Genomic DNA, 14512 nt, shown 5'->3' with positions numbered 1-14512 from the left:
GAGATGTAGTTGGATAACAGGCGTAACCACTGCAACATGGAGAGATTGCTAAAGCACTTCGTTCGGTGATGGCGGCCTTTGTTAGCACGGTGACCCTGAAGCATTCAAAACCACATTACCAGCCAGACAGCCATGCAGCCCGTCTGAGTCACTCTGAAAGAGCAATAACCCAGCCAGACGCAGAGACGCAGCCTGAGACTGAGTGGAATGAACAAGCACAGACTGTACAACTCTTGCCAGACACACACACACATACACACACACACACCGATGCAGCTGGTGGAAAAGTTGTTTGTTGTTTGTTTCTTTCTTTCTTTCAAATTTTGCTGTCAGAGGTGGATTTCAGTACACCTGTTTTAAGCGTAGCGTCCTTGAGAGTTTTAAAGTCTGCGATTCAAACTACACAGACAAACTTTGTCTAATATAATCTACAGTAACTATCTGTTTCTACTGAGTCATACCCGGAGTCGCAGAAAGAAAACACTATGTATAAAGTGTTTGCTCAAAAGGAGTTTACATTTAAATGTACAGAAGACAGGGACAGAAGGTTAGCTTACGACAACAACAAAAGAAATGTTGTTTCTCCATATTAAAAGTATGGAATATTGAAATATAGCTACAGAGTTGTTTTTTTCTTTCAAACTGGATACATATAATTTGGGAAACAAAAATTAAGACTTTCCAAAAAAAGGCTCCAAAAAACCCAATCAGTTGTTAAACTAGGGATCAGATCAGAAATAAAAAGATTCAAATTTCAACAAATTCTTACATACTATGTTAATGAACCGGCATCTATGCCACAGAATAAACTGACAGAGTGACATCCCACTTTAAGAAGTCATTGGGTTTATATCTGAATAATGTACAGATTTAAATTACCGCACTTGCATGTAAACTAAACCTGAATTCAATCAATGGTTGTCTGGCAGTTTCCTGTGTCTGACTGGTGGACTGGCCTCATTTCACAATGTGGTCAATGTGTCACAGCGCTACTCTACACCTGAATTTAAATTAAATCTTTTGTTTCTTCTGCTTCTTCCTCTTTTTCTCTTGATTCCGTCTGCCATCCGTAGCCATTGCTGGACTTTGATAACCAACACAAAATGCACTGCTGAGCACTGAACTGTTATATTCTGCTATGTTAATTCAATTATTTTTTATTTTTTTTACTTTTTATGTGCCAAAAAAGACATTTGCAGAAAACAATCGTACAATTTTAAAGCAGCAGGCACCATGATAACACCAGCAGTGATGTGGATAAAAACCAGCCTCTTTGTACTTACGGGTCATCTATATCGCTCTCTGTCTCGCTGTCAGCCGCTCCCCTGTCTGTAGGAGGATTGTCATTAGTCGGGGGAGGGCATGACGGCGATCCCCTCTCTAGGTCTGGTGGGCCGGTCCGCCCGTCGCTCACCAGGGCCACACCGCAACGAGGCTCTAAAAAATAAAAGCCATTTATATGCCAGTTAGTGAAAAGTGTATTGTAGCCCATTAGTGAGCTTGCTTACTTTTACTATGACTAGCCTCCACTTTGAAGGCCATTATAACTTAGCCAAGAGGTTTTGTAGAATTGATTTAGATGGAAAAATACTTAGAAGACTTTATACAGTGTGGTGGTCTCTTAAAACACATCCCCCAAAATAAAGTTGTTTTCATCTTTGATGCTCATACATCCTAAAATAGCAAACTGTCTGTTTTCTTTTGAGATTGATAATGTGACACAGTCATGAATGGGGTGCCATGATTTACTCTAAAGTGAGCTGGTTAATTTAACAGTCTAGAGCTGAAATTATTTGTCAAAAATTATTAGCAACTATTTTGATAATCAATTAGCCTTTCAGTCTATTTACAAGCAAAAAATGGCAACAATTCGCTGGTCTCTGCAATTTGAGGCTTTTCTGCTTTTCTTTATCATATATTTTAGCTTAATGATGGGGGCTCTGAGAAATTGTATCCACTATTTCTGATTTCGTAGACTGCATGATTAATCAATAGTTGCAGCACTAACACAAAAAATAGAAAAGAAAGATAACTTAATATCTAAAATACGGCCTAATGAAGCTCTGAAGATTACTGACCGTCTCGAGTGGTCAATATTAGTCTTTGAATACATTTTAGCACTCCAGTCAGCAAATAGTGTTATCAACAATGTTACTGGAACTATTTTGGCATAAACACCAACTGTGCTGATTTGCAATTCAGTCGCAACTGTTTTGGAAAACTCTGACTTGGCTGCTGGTACGTCCGACTTTGCACTTGATTGTTTTTGGCAGAAACAAAGCCCTGCATACTGTTTCCAGTTATAATTATTATATTAGGAAATATTTGTTTATTACATACAGTCTATATTTTTGGGTACGCTGTTGAATTCAGAGAAAGGGAGTGGGGCTATTTGCTACCTTTGCTCTGATTGACAAGCTGTTGACCATCAGCAGGCTGGGCAGCCGCTCCTGATTGGCTGGGCTCCAGGAAAGGGACGAGTGAATGCCAAGGGAACACTGGCACCGACCGAGGCTCCACGTTGGTCCAAACTGTGGGAACACCAAAGGAGAGAGAGGAAAGAAAGAGAGAGTGAGAAAGTGAAATGTCACCATGTTTATCCATGTCAGTATCATGGACTATAGACAGAAGGTAGCGCACTGCCCTGTGGCAGCATGTGAAACCCTACATGATAGTCAGCCAGCGATGAGCTAAAGCGCTACTAAAAACTACACGTTCCTAGAAACTGAAGACCATGAATGGAGTTGTGTATTTAGTCACCTACTCTGCCCCCTCTCCAACATGCACACACGCACACACACACACACACACACACACACACACACACACACACACACACACACACACACACACACACAGAGACCATCCCTCAGGATAATGAGAGATGAGGGGTCATGCGGTGTGATGAGGGAACCTGTTATTTTATCCACAGAGATTTTAGACTCCAGACTACTCGCCGTCTAGACTGCTGCCGAGCTATAGACTCTGAACTGAACTCTTTCTCCAGTGTGCACCATTTCAAGCCAAAGACTACAAAGTTTAATTTGTACACAAATCTCTATTACCGGTACTAGCAGAGGTGGAAGAAGTACTAAGATCTTTTACGTAAGTAAAAGTAGTATTACCACAGTGTGAAATACAATGTTACAAGTAAAGTCCTGCATTGAAAATGCAACTTAAAGTGGCTATATGTAACTTTCAGTTTGTGTTGATTCTAGCGACCGCTTTGGACAAAAGCGGTAGTGTTTCTACCAATCCTGCTGTCGTAAAGGTCTTCTCTTTACGGTGCTGTATTACCCACTGTAGATTACCGAGTTAGCATTACAGGGAGGTCATACAGTTGCAATGAATGTTTTGCTCAGACAAAAAATCATTTACAATAACAGAATAAGTTACAGATGCATTGTTGCATTTGCAGTGTTGCATACGGTAACTTAGCCTTCTTTGAATGTTTCCTGAGCTAAACCGGGTATCACTGCCACTGAGTCACGATCCAAAGCATTAAAAGTTTGTTGAAGCAATCAACGAAGTAATAACTTAGATTCATATAGCGCCTTTCATGAAACCCACGGAAGCTTTACAAAGTAACATTACAGGGGGACAAGGGCAAAGAAAATAGTAGGCCAACACAAACACGGACTAAAAGGAATAAAACGTCAGCGCTAAATGGAAGGAGGACGTAATTTAATGTATGGTATATTGTTTATAATTTTCCTCAGAATCATTAATTTGGATAACAGATAACACAATATGCTCATGTTTGTATCATCACGATACAATACCACTGACAGCTCTACAACTGCTTATACTACCACCACTATTACTGTATAACTACCATTACGGCTAATACTACAACCACCACCAGTACTACTACAACCCCAACTATTACTGCTGCTAATACCATCCCTTCTGCATTTTTTGATATTTCTACTTTGGGAATCAGTTGAATAGTTTGTGGTTTTATCAGCAGCAGTTTATTCTATGTGTCTGTACATTTATATATATATATATATATATATATAATCATAAAATATTATATAATAAAGATTTTGGCCTCAGTTTAACCATCCACTCCTCACCCTAGTCTCGCACTGCCAGAACTATCTCCACAGTGATACTCCTCCCTTGACTGGCTGCAGCACTGTAATGTCCAGTTTCTGTTTCCATTAATAATTGTATAAAAAAGTTCCAAAACGGTCTATTTATAGCTAACCATTCGCCGGCTAATGTCTCATCTAAAATGGAGATCCAGATACTGCTGAGCTAGATAATGAAGAAAATGCAAACATGTCCTGGATGTACAGTTCACACTGTTCAAGATGTTCTCTTCTGATTAGTGTCTCATGACTATTACAGCTGTGCTCTGATCCTTGCCACTTACTACTTAGTGGCAGTTTAAATGTTGATGTGTGCATAGGGAACTTCAGCTGAGGAAGTGAGGCTTATTCAAATGTTTTACACACCAGAAGTTACTTTCTTAAGGCGGGCAGGACCAGAAATAGTACTGATTAGGGCAGCACAACATATGTTTTTTTTTATTGTCATTGCGATATCAACTGGCGCAATATACACATCGCGAAAGGCTGCGACATATCGCTGAAGACAGATGTGTTAGTTGAAAGAGAATATGAGTAGAAAACTGCACTTTAAAATGTAACTGAATCTTTTTTAGTGGTGCCTTTAATATTCAATTCAATTTGTTCAATAAAAGAATGCTGGAAATGATTTCCTTACATTTGTTTTAAATTCAGCAAGCAATTTGTTGTATTTTAGCAGAATACTGAAAGCAGTAGAAATGCAGAAATGAGTACACTTTAATATCTGTTTATTTATTTCAAGTAATATCATTATCGCGATGTTCAACAGCATTATCGCATATAGCATATTTTCCTCATATCGTGCAGCCCTGATACTGATGATGTACTTTATTGTACAAAGTATATATATATATATATATATATATATATCTTCTTTTTATCCTTCTTATTGATCATCCACAGGAAGGGCAGAGGTCTAATTCAGAAATAATGAAATAATGAAAACATCTGAAAAAGGACTTTAATTAGCAAAGATTTATAACACTTCATGATTTCATTGTAATGTATTTCAACTTGCAAACCTAAACTTCCATGTAGATTCATCATCAACTTTGAATTACTGCTGAGTCTTGAAACTTTGATAAATTATGTAATCTTTTGTTTTTATCTTCTTATCCTTTTTTCTTTTTTTTTGTATGACTATTGATATTTATTAGGTGAGGTATCTCTCCTGCACAATGTTCAAATGTTTTCTTGAATTCTTTTTGAAGTTTTCTCTTTTGAAGTCTTTTTATATACGTGTATATGTGCAAATACATAAATAAAAATGAATAAATGAACTGCTGCAGCTCTTAGGCTTGTAGGTATTTAATGACTTGCTCAAGGGCACATCAGCAGTACAGTCCGAATGATGCTGGATTTTTAAGGCTGATAATGATATTGATATTTGGGAGTTTAAAAATATTTGATTACGATATATCGGACCATAGTATTTTATTTTTATTTATTTATTTTTTACATAGAACACATAACATATCATCAAACAATATTGAATCAGATCTCTTATATTTGTTTTAAAGAATAGTGACCAAGACACTTTCTTTCTTTTATAACAAACTATTACATATTAATGAAAGGGTCAATCTTGGCAGCAAAGTATACCATCAAATAAATAGGCAAATAAATAAAAACATATACACAATCTTTTTTTTCTTTTTTTTTAAACTCCATACGGCTCCCCCAGATATTTTCAACAACTACCAGCTTCCTTTAGTAATGTATGTAAGTTAGTAACACACGTTGATATACTCATAACATATTGCTTCATACTTGGTTCGTTTACATTTTTCCATCATGTAGCTATTGCTCACTTAACTTGTAAGAGAAACAAGTATATTACTGCAGGGTCACTCTTTTTAGTGATAAAATCTCTTAGATATATACTCAGGGTGCACAACTTTTGGTTTTGTTGTCTGGCTAATAGAGGTGTGAATCTTCACTGATCTCCTGATTCGATTTGATTAGGATTATCATGTCAGCGATTCGATTCGATACGATATCTCGATGCGTCAAATACATTTTTCAATTAAAGCCATATAGGATATTTAATTCATAGCTTTTCAAGCTTCAAAAACAAAACATTCTGCAGTGCTCTAATACTAAATAAATTGGATACATAAAACTACAGCACTGAGCACATGGCACTTCCTGAATGTGCAAAACATAATATGTAAACTCAAAATGTTGTTAGGCCTACATTAAATTGTAAACAGAAATAATCGATTATGGCCCGGTCGATTATCGATGCAGCATCGTCCATGCCCACGATTCGTTGCATCGATTATTTGATTAATTTCAACACCTCTACCGGCTAACCATCTCAAGAACCTCCTTCCTAAAAACGATTGAACACATTACATTCCCACAAGCAGTGAAAGACTGGTCCTTTAGGATTACACTGGATGCACGTGTCTGGCGTATTGGGATTAAAGTGATATAGTTTAGATTTTGTGTTATATATGTTCTTAAAATCCAATTATATATGAGATTTGTTGGCAGTGAGAGATATATAGAAAGTATAGCCATATCCTTTAAGGTGCTAAACAAATCTAACTCGAGATTCTTCAAACGCTTAAAGGACCTGCTGACACCCTGAAGAGGCGAGGCATGAATATTCCAGGGAAACACTGATAGTGGTAGGTTGTGAAAAATATCAGAGAAAAAAAAAACTGCGCAGATAACCATCTGTCTCTTATTGGTTTACTTGAAGCGTTGACAGGATGAATATCAAGAGACAGCAGGGAAGAAGAAAAAAATACTCCTGATGGGGTGAACAGCTGTCTGCATGCTTTAAGGTGGGAAAGTATGCTACTCTCAACTGTAGATATCCACCTGTCCTATGACTACACATTACCACTACTTGGAGAATTTTTCAAATAATTTCTCCTGTGGGTGCAAAAGCAATAATACAGTTCCTGAGCTGTGAAACAAGATGGGACCTCATCTACATCTGAGCACTTATCTCTTCTTCACTAAAGGCTGCAGATGTACTTAAAGAGTGCACAGTAATGAAACTTGCGATTCTGATGCAGCTGCACTTGTGCTGGGCTATATTTAGGAGAGATCTCAGCCGTGGGGCCTCCACTACCTTCTGCCTGTGTTTGTTTCTGGGCTCGCTGTGGCTCTTGGCGTTTTTAAAAATGTATGGCGGAGGAAACGTAACGCTACAGAGGCAGGTGGCTGTTAGTAGCCGTGCGAGGGATGTGTGAGAGAGAGAGAGAGAGAGAGAGAGAGAGAGAGAGAGAGAGAGAGAGAGGAATAAAAGCGAGCTTCGGTAATCAGCTCAAGCCTCGACGCTTTACTGCGCTAATTCTACTGGTGGGAAAAGGGTATCCATGACAACACGCTGGCAATATGATTACTCCTTTTTCTGCTGAGAGTGATGAAACACATTCACATCACGCTAGACCTGCCCTTGATGCTCTGTCTGAGGTTGTTGATTGCCTGAAACAGCGAGATGAATGTGTGTGTGTGTGTGTGTGTGTGTGTGTGTGTGTGTGTGGTGTGTGTGTGTGCTGTGGAGGTGTGATTGTCCTTGTTGCTCTCTGCACTCCTGCTCTCAGTTTTGCATGTCTAGACATGCCAATACTCACGCCCTTTTAAAGTTTCAGTAGTGAAACACCCCTTAACTATCTCTCACACTCTCTCACACACACGCGTGCACACACACACACACACACACACGCACACACGCACACAAACGCACACACACACACACACACATAGATATGAAAAGGGTGACGCCCCCTGCACACGCATACTCAATAACTGACCCAACACAGACTGAGTTTGCGACTGATATATCAAACCTTCTCTGATCTTCACACCTCAGAGGAAAAAGGTTTTACTCTGAAGTCACCTTTACTGCCTTGAGTCAAGAAATTATAATTTAATCAGAAAAGGGTTATGAAATACTAAATATCGGTATTTAAATTTAGATTTTACAGATCCTCATGCTATAAATCTGCTACTTTTGACACTTTTCATGGTTTTAACAATTCTCCTATAGCTGCAACCATGCCACGTTTCCTAAATTTACATATTAACTGAAAAATGCACCTTCTTCCTTTTTATAATCATCTGTATGACTTACTGCATAACACAACTCCTTTTTTTTTTGAAATCAAATGTCAGTATGAACTGTGAAACTGAAAAACCAATAAATTGCCAATATCACTCTGCACTAAGACACATTCCTGTACATTTATTACACTGAGTTTTCAGATTTAGAAAGTGTTGTGCTAAAATGACACAAAATGAGAAATCATGCTTTTCAAATGGAAACTATCTTCCGCATTCCTATATTCAAAGTAACATATTTGAGTTTTGGCTGTAATATCGCAAGGTTGGCATGGAAACAAGCACACAGTATATGATTAACCCAAACACCTCTTTTTCTCAGTGGCAAATCTGATATCCAAGAGAGTGCACGCAAACAAAGCTGGCTAAAATATTTTATATTTTATATTTAACAGATTTTTTCCCAAAGAGGGTGCACAAAATTGCTCATAAGGGTAACTTCACCCCCTTTAATTTCATCCTCCCTCAAACCACACTGTGCTCTTTCGAACATTTACAGTACACCTTGTAATTTAGAGAGTTAGGTGATAGTATGGTTTATAGAGATGTTCGGAAATGCCTCGGATCCTGCCTAAAATGCTGGTATCTGTGAGCATGCGAGTCTATGCAGCGATCTTATACCACGTAATTTAGCCCTGAACAAAATATACTTTAAAGTAGTTTATTTATAACTGTCAAACAAGATAATAAAATAAAGTTTATTTAAATGTTTAAAAGTGTATCTATTCCATTCATTCTCTGTATGTATTTGTTCATGGTTTACAAAGGGTTTAACTGAGCCAGGACAAACAACAATGATAGCAATACATACACGGTTTGTAGTATACAGCTGTATAAAAATAGTAATATATATATATATATATATATATATATATACATACCTTATGACTGGTATGGGATCGTTATGCAGTATTGGCCGATACGCAAGTTCAGGTCAAATCAGTATCAGGAAGGATAAAAAGATTTAAGAAGGAAATGAGGAAAACACAATGTACACAATGTACATCCCTAGAACACCAAAATCTACATGCAGGACTGAAGCTTGGGTCAAAAATGAATGTTCATAAAATGCCAACAACTTATAATCTATTGACCTCCATCTTTTCTTTTCTTTTTGTCACCGGTATAATCTGCATGAATGCAAATCATTTCCCTGTCTCCACTGTGGCTGTTTTTAAGGAAGCCAATGATAAAGACATTGTTAACTGTGTGCTACTGGCTAAGAAAGAGCATTTCATAGAAAACAACAGCAGCCTAAAGCTGCATAACATTTCTGACACTCTTGGTTTGTTTACTTCATTCATCATATATTACATTTTAAAATAAAACAAATTTGTGAAAATTGAGTATATGCCACATACATGCCTAATAAATACCGGTATGAATAAATAACCAAATAAAAACACTCCTAAAATAGGTCAAAAGGCACTAGGAAGGCAAATTAAGGGGACAAAAAAACCATCCTTTGAATATGGTTTCTTTCTTTCACTGCAAGCAAACAATAGTAAAGTGTATATGAGTCATAGCCATAGCACTCTGATGATGCTCTGTAACTCTGTAACTCTAGAGGGATAATGAAAGCGAGAATGGCTGGGTTAGAGTACACAAGCTTCAGCCTGCACATCCCTTCCTACTTTACAGTATGGCAGAAGTGTGGCTCGGCAGACTTTGTATCTGACGTGAACAGAGGTCAAAGCCACAGAACCATGATGATATCTCATTTCCTCTCCCCGTCCTTACTCACCAGTCCCTGGCCGTCCCATGATGATTTGCTTGCGTGGAGCAGGGTGGGGCGACTCGGCTGGCAGTATGAGCGGCAGCAGTGCAGTCGGCGTGGGGTGACAGGCCACTGGCTGTGGCAGCCCCCCTCCGGAGGCATCCTGGTGTCCCTCAGGTTTCCTCTCACGCTCCCTGCCTCCAGAACCAGAGGAGGACAGGATTGAGCCCGATGAAGTGGGCACCATGGAGGGGCTGGACAATGCTGCATGGCCCACTGTGGCTGGGGTCAGTGACTGGGAGGAGACATTGAAAAAGTATTTTTAGTATGTGCCGAGAACTAAATCATAGCAAAAATATAGTAGATGTGAAAACAGTGAAAACACCTTGAACTGTGAAATTTCCCTTAAAACATATTTTTTTCATTCAGAACACAAGACAAAATAAGAGTTTACTTACAAAACGTAATGCAAAATAATTGTTAATACACTAAATCAATTTAAAATGAATTAAATAATAATGATCGTTAAAAGCCGAAATCGTAATCGCTATTAAAATTTCGATCAATTGCACAGCCCTAGTAGCTATGACATAATATTGCTATCACATGATAAAATGAAGACTTTATCCACATGGCCCATCCCTAAACTGTACATGATCATGTGGCACATATACAAAAATAGTGACTTTCTTACCGAGCTGGAGGTGACCAGGACAAGTGTGGATGTGGGGTTGCGCAAGAGAACTGCACCGTTGGTGGTGGCCCCGTTGATGGGGACGGGGACCTGCAGACCTGGGGGAGCTGTGTGTTGGGGCTGGCTGTGCTCTCTGGACCTGCTCCTCTCTCTCCTCCCTAACGGACCATCAGAGAACTTGGCCAGAGGGACATCTGGGTTGCGTACAATGACTGGGGAATCACGTAAGGGCACAATACGGCGTGGAGAGGGTTCTTGGGGCAACGGGGAGGGAGGAGTGGGAGAGACCAGCATGGGTGGAGGCGTGGAAGCAGCGGAGGATGGTGGCCTGCTGGTGGCGCTACGAGGCCGGGGGAAGGAAAGTGAGGAGGGGGTTGTGGGCTGGCTCTGGGGGGAGAGGACTCTGAAGGCGGCATTATTGTGGCCCAGGTTTGGGTCTCCCACCAACCCTCCCCCTATGCTCACCAGCTGCTGTTGCTCAGGTTTGGTCTGGTAGTCCTGGATTGCAGGCAGTGGAGGAGGCGGGTGATTGTCGAGCTTCCTCTTGCTGGGGCTCATGGGGACTGTGAAAGTGAGATTGGTCTGAAAAGTGGGCACAATCCCCGACAGGTGGCGCTCTCGCTCAACACCTGGTGTACCCATCTTAGTGCCGCTAAGCTGGCGATGGCGGCGTGGAGTAAGTGAGGCAGGGGCAGTGATGGGGCTGAAATTGGCAGGGCGAAAGCCAAAGAGCGGAGAGGGTGAGGGTGATGGGGTAGGGGAGAAGGGCGACTGGTTGGAGATAGGGGAGTATGAGGGTGTGCCTGAGCGGGAGCTCCCCAGGGAGACCAGCATGGTCGCTGCCTCGCACTCATCAAAGTCGAAACGAGAGAGATCCTGGGGGAGCAGAGAGGGAAGGACCAGGCGGGGGCGGGAATCTCCTCCACGGCTGCTGGCCTCACTGCTTTCACGTGACGTCTCATCCCAGTCAAACTCTGAGCTAGCTCTCCCACCACTCAGTCGGAGGTCGGACGGCGTCAAGGTCCCTGTGCTGCTGGCTCCACCCCGTTCCCGGCTGCCTCCACTGGCTTCCATCTCCTTGGTCCTCATTGAGAGGTGTCTGGAGCAGTATCCTCGGCGCTGGGACTCTTTAGAGCAGCCCTCCCTGGAGCACAGCCTCCTCCACTGCTTCCCATTGAACTTCTTACGGATGCCTGTTGGCGTACACACCACATCTCCCTTCTTGTACTTTTGCTGGGCAGCTGTCAGTGGGGTGCGGGAACGTGACGAGGAGGAGGAGGTTGAACCTGATCCGGATCCACCGCCACCACCTGCTCCTCCACTGGAAGAACCTCCTCCTGAGGCCTTCTCTACTCTGGAGGAGGATGCGGTAGAAGAGGAGATGGGAGGGAGAGGAGGGAGCTGAGAGGTGGTAATGACAGCACCAGCTGCTGCAGCTGCTGCGGTTGCTGGGTCAAGGCTTAAAAGAACAGGTGAAGGAGGGGGATGGGGTTTCAAGGCCAGGTGGGTAGGGGGGATCCCGGGGATCCCGGGGATCCCGATGCCCCGCACCACAGACAGGTGGGGATTGAGGTAGCCAGGCGGGGGCTTAGAGACAATGTGGCGGTGTTGGGAAAGTGCCATTGGTTTTGCCCCAGGTATGATCGCCCCCACTGGGAGCATATTAAAGTGGGACACCTCCATGTCTTCTTCGGGGGTGAGTGGCATGTACTGGTGGTGTTGCTGCTGTTGTTGTTGGTGCTGCTGCATTGCACTGTTCTCCCGTTCTCGCTCTCTTTCCCTCTCTCTTTCCTGTATTCTCTGGAGGTCCCTCTCCCTCTCTAAGTCTTTCTCAATTTCCCACTCTCGGCCTGGGGCCAGGCTGAGGACTGACGCTGGTGTTACCGGGGAGGTAATATTTTGTCCTGATGTGGAGGAAACAGGAACCATGCCTGGGTAGGGGATTCCTCTCCCCAACACTGTCCCCACGCCGGGTGTCATCCCACAGCTCAAACGACACACCTCCTGCTCCACGTCTATCTCCTCCCTATCATCCCGCTCCCTTTCCTTGTCTCTCACTCCCTCTTCTCTATCTCGTCCTCCTCCAGACGGCAGATCCAGGTCCCAAGGTGGCACCAGAAGCCGGAGTGTTTGTCGGGAGACCCACACTGCCTGGGTACCAGCAGCTGTCCCTCTGCCATCCTCTTCCTCGTCCAAGTCCTGTCTTTCCTCAGACAGGAGGACACGGTAGCGGTTGGCCACTGCAGGGTGTGTGTCCACCTGGGTCACCACACCTTGTCGATACCACTGGCCTTCGCTGCCCTCCTCATTGCCAAATGGTACGCAGACACGGGTGCCAATAGCTATTGGATGGACACCAGGCGGCGGGGCATCTAGGATAATGTCCACCACCCCTGGGGGGCTGTCATGTCGATACGGGTAACGGCACAGCGTCTTCTCACCATTCAGCTGCACCTCCAGGCTACCAAAATCACCGCTGACCTTGCGGACGACTCCAGCCCGGAACACCAATTCTGAAATCCCCCCTTCATCCCTCCTTTCGCCCCCTCCCTCCTCGTCACTTCTTCTCCTGAGCTGGCGGGCGAGGACACGCTGATTCTTCAGCCCTTTGGCGAGGGCGTCAGACAGTGCATCAGGGAGACTGGGTGGTGCGTGTGTAGACATCTGTGTGAGGGCGTGTGGGTCGCCAATTACCTCTAGGTCAGCTGAGTGCTCGCTGGCGGTGTCTGTTGAGGAGCAGCGGGGCAGGGGACTGGGCAACACTCCCTCTGCATCTCTCACCCCTTCACCCCCTCCAGGCCTTTCCCTGTCCCCTCCCAACGACAGGGTAGGGGGTCCTGAGGAGCCATTCTGAGACCCTTCCCTACCAGTGGTCCTGCTGTGGAAGTCGTCCATCATGCTCCTGCTCTGACTGTTGCCATCAGGGTGCGAGACATAGATGTCACTTCCTGAACCTGTTGACCCGTGGTTGATGACCCCACCACTAAGAGGTAGAGGAGGAGGCGTGCTGGAGGAAGGATTGCTATGGTTACCAGTAGCAGACATGCAGTGTTCAGAGGTGTACTTCTTTTTGGGAACACGGGCCTTGAAGGTGGCTGTTTTTCGGCTGGAGGCGGGGTTTGGGCTGTTGTTGGCGCTTGGTGTACTACTGTTACTACAACTGCTACCACCACTGTCACTGTGGCTGCTGCCGCTCACTGCTAACCTCCCTGGTCTATCATCTGACGCTGTCAGAAATTTCCCAGAATCCATCACAAGTGATACCGTCCTTTCTGACAGCCCTTCTCTGTGAAGCCCCTCCACCTCTGAAGTGTCCCGCGCTCTGATTGGTTCCATCTGGGAGGACTCTGAATGTGAATTAGAAGAAGAGGGTGTTTGGTTTTGTGGGGATCTGCTTCTGTCTCTGTTCTCATCTGAATCTCTCTTCTCCCCTCCTTCTGGGGCATCCCCCACTCCGCGGCGCTTCCCCCCTTTGGCCCGGGTGGAGGGAGGAGAGCGCCGCTGCTTTTTTATCGGCTTCATCTTTTCATCTAGCTTGCCTTTTCTCCAAACAAGTCTTGTTATTTATTTATCCCAGAGATTCTCTTTGGCGTTCCTCTCTTGCTCGGCCTCTTATTTTTCTTCTTCCCCCTCCTTTCTATTCTCTCTATTTTCCTCCTCTGCCAGGGCTTCTCTCTCTCATCCTGTCTTGTCTTTGTTGCGCGACTTCGGCACTTGCCCACCTTATTCCAGAGACTCTGAAAGAAAGGGAACATGGAGTGTTGGTTACTCATGTGGCAAACACATTCAGACATGCACAAAGCCCATTCACCACCAGGAAAAGATAGCTACTAACTGCATGGCAATGAGAGGAAAAATGACTGATTGAATCAACATCTATGAAAACATTAAAGTGGCATCAAAGTAATTCAAAACAAAATCAAA

At 43.3% G+C, this 14512-nt stretch overlaps 1 protein-coding gene across 4 annotated transcripts in view; it reads right to left on the bottom strand.

Annotated features, from left to right (window-relative positions):
• Positions 1–14512, bottom strand: part of cica (capicua transcriptional repressor a) — a 37688-nt gene that overhangs the window by 19666 nt on the left and 3510 nt on the right. For all 4 annotated transcript variants that reach the window (XM_078267952.1, XM_078267954.1, XM_078267955.1 and 1 more), the window contains exons 2-5: positions 10589–14325; positions 9922–10189; positions 2400–2531; positions 1284–1437 (exon numbers count right to left, since the gene is read on the bottom strand). In XM_078267952.1, the coding sequence (XP_078124078.1) occupies positions 1284–1437; positions 2400–2531; positions 9922–10189; positions 10589–14110 (4076 nt within the window). In that variant the 5' untranslated portion in view covers positions 14111–14325. The remainder of the gene's footprint in view (positions 1–1283; positions 1438–2399; positions 2532–9921; positions 10190–10588; positions 14326–14512) is intronic.

Source organism: Sander vitreus, chromosome 14 (genome assembly GCF_031162955.1).
Source record: "Sander vitreus isolate 19-12246 chromosome 14, sanVit1, whole genome shotgun sequence".
Taxonomy (NCBI): Eukaryota; Metazoa; Chordata; class Actinopteri; order Perciformes; family Percidae; genus Sander; species Sander vitreus.
The sequence above is the reverse complement of the archived record's forward strand: the minus strand, read 5'-3'. Positions and strand labels throughout refer to the sequence as shown.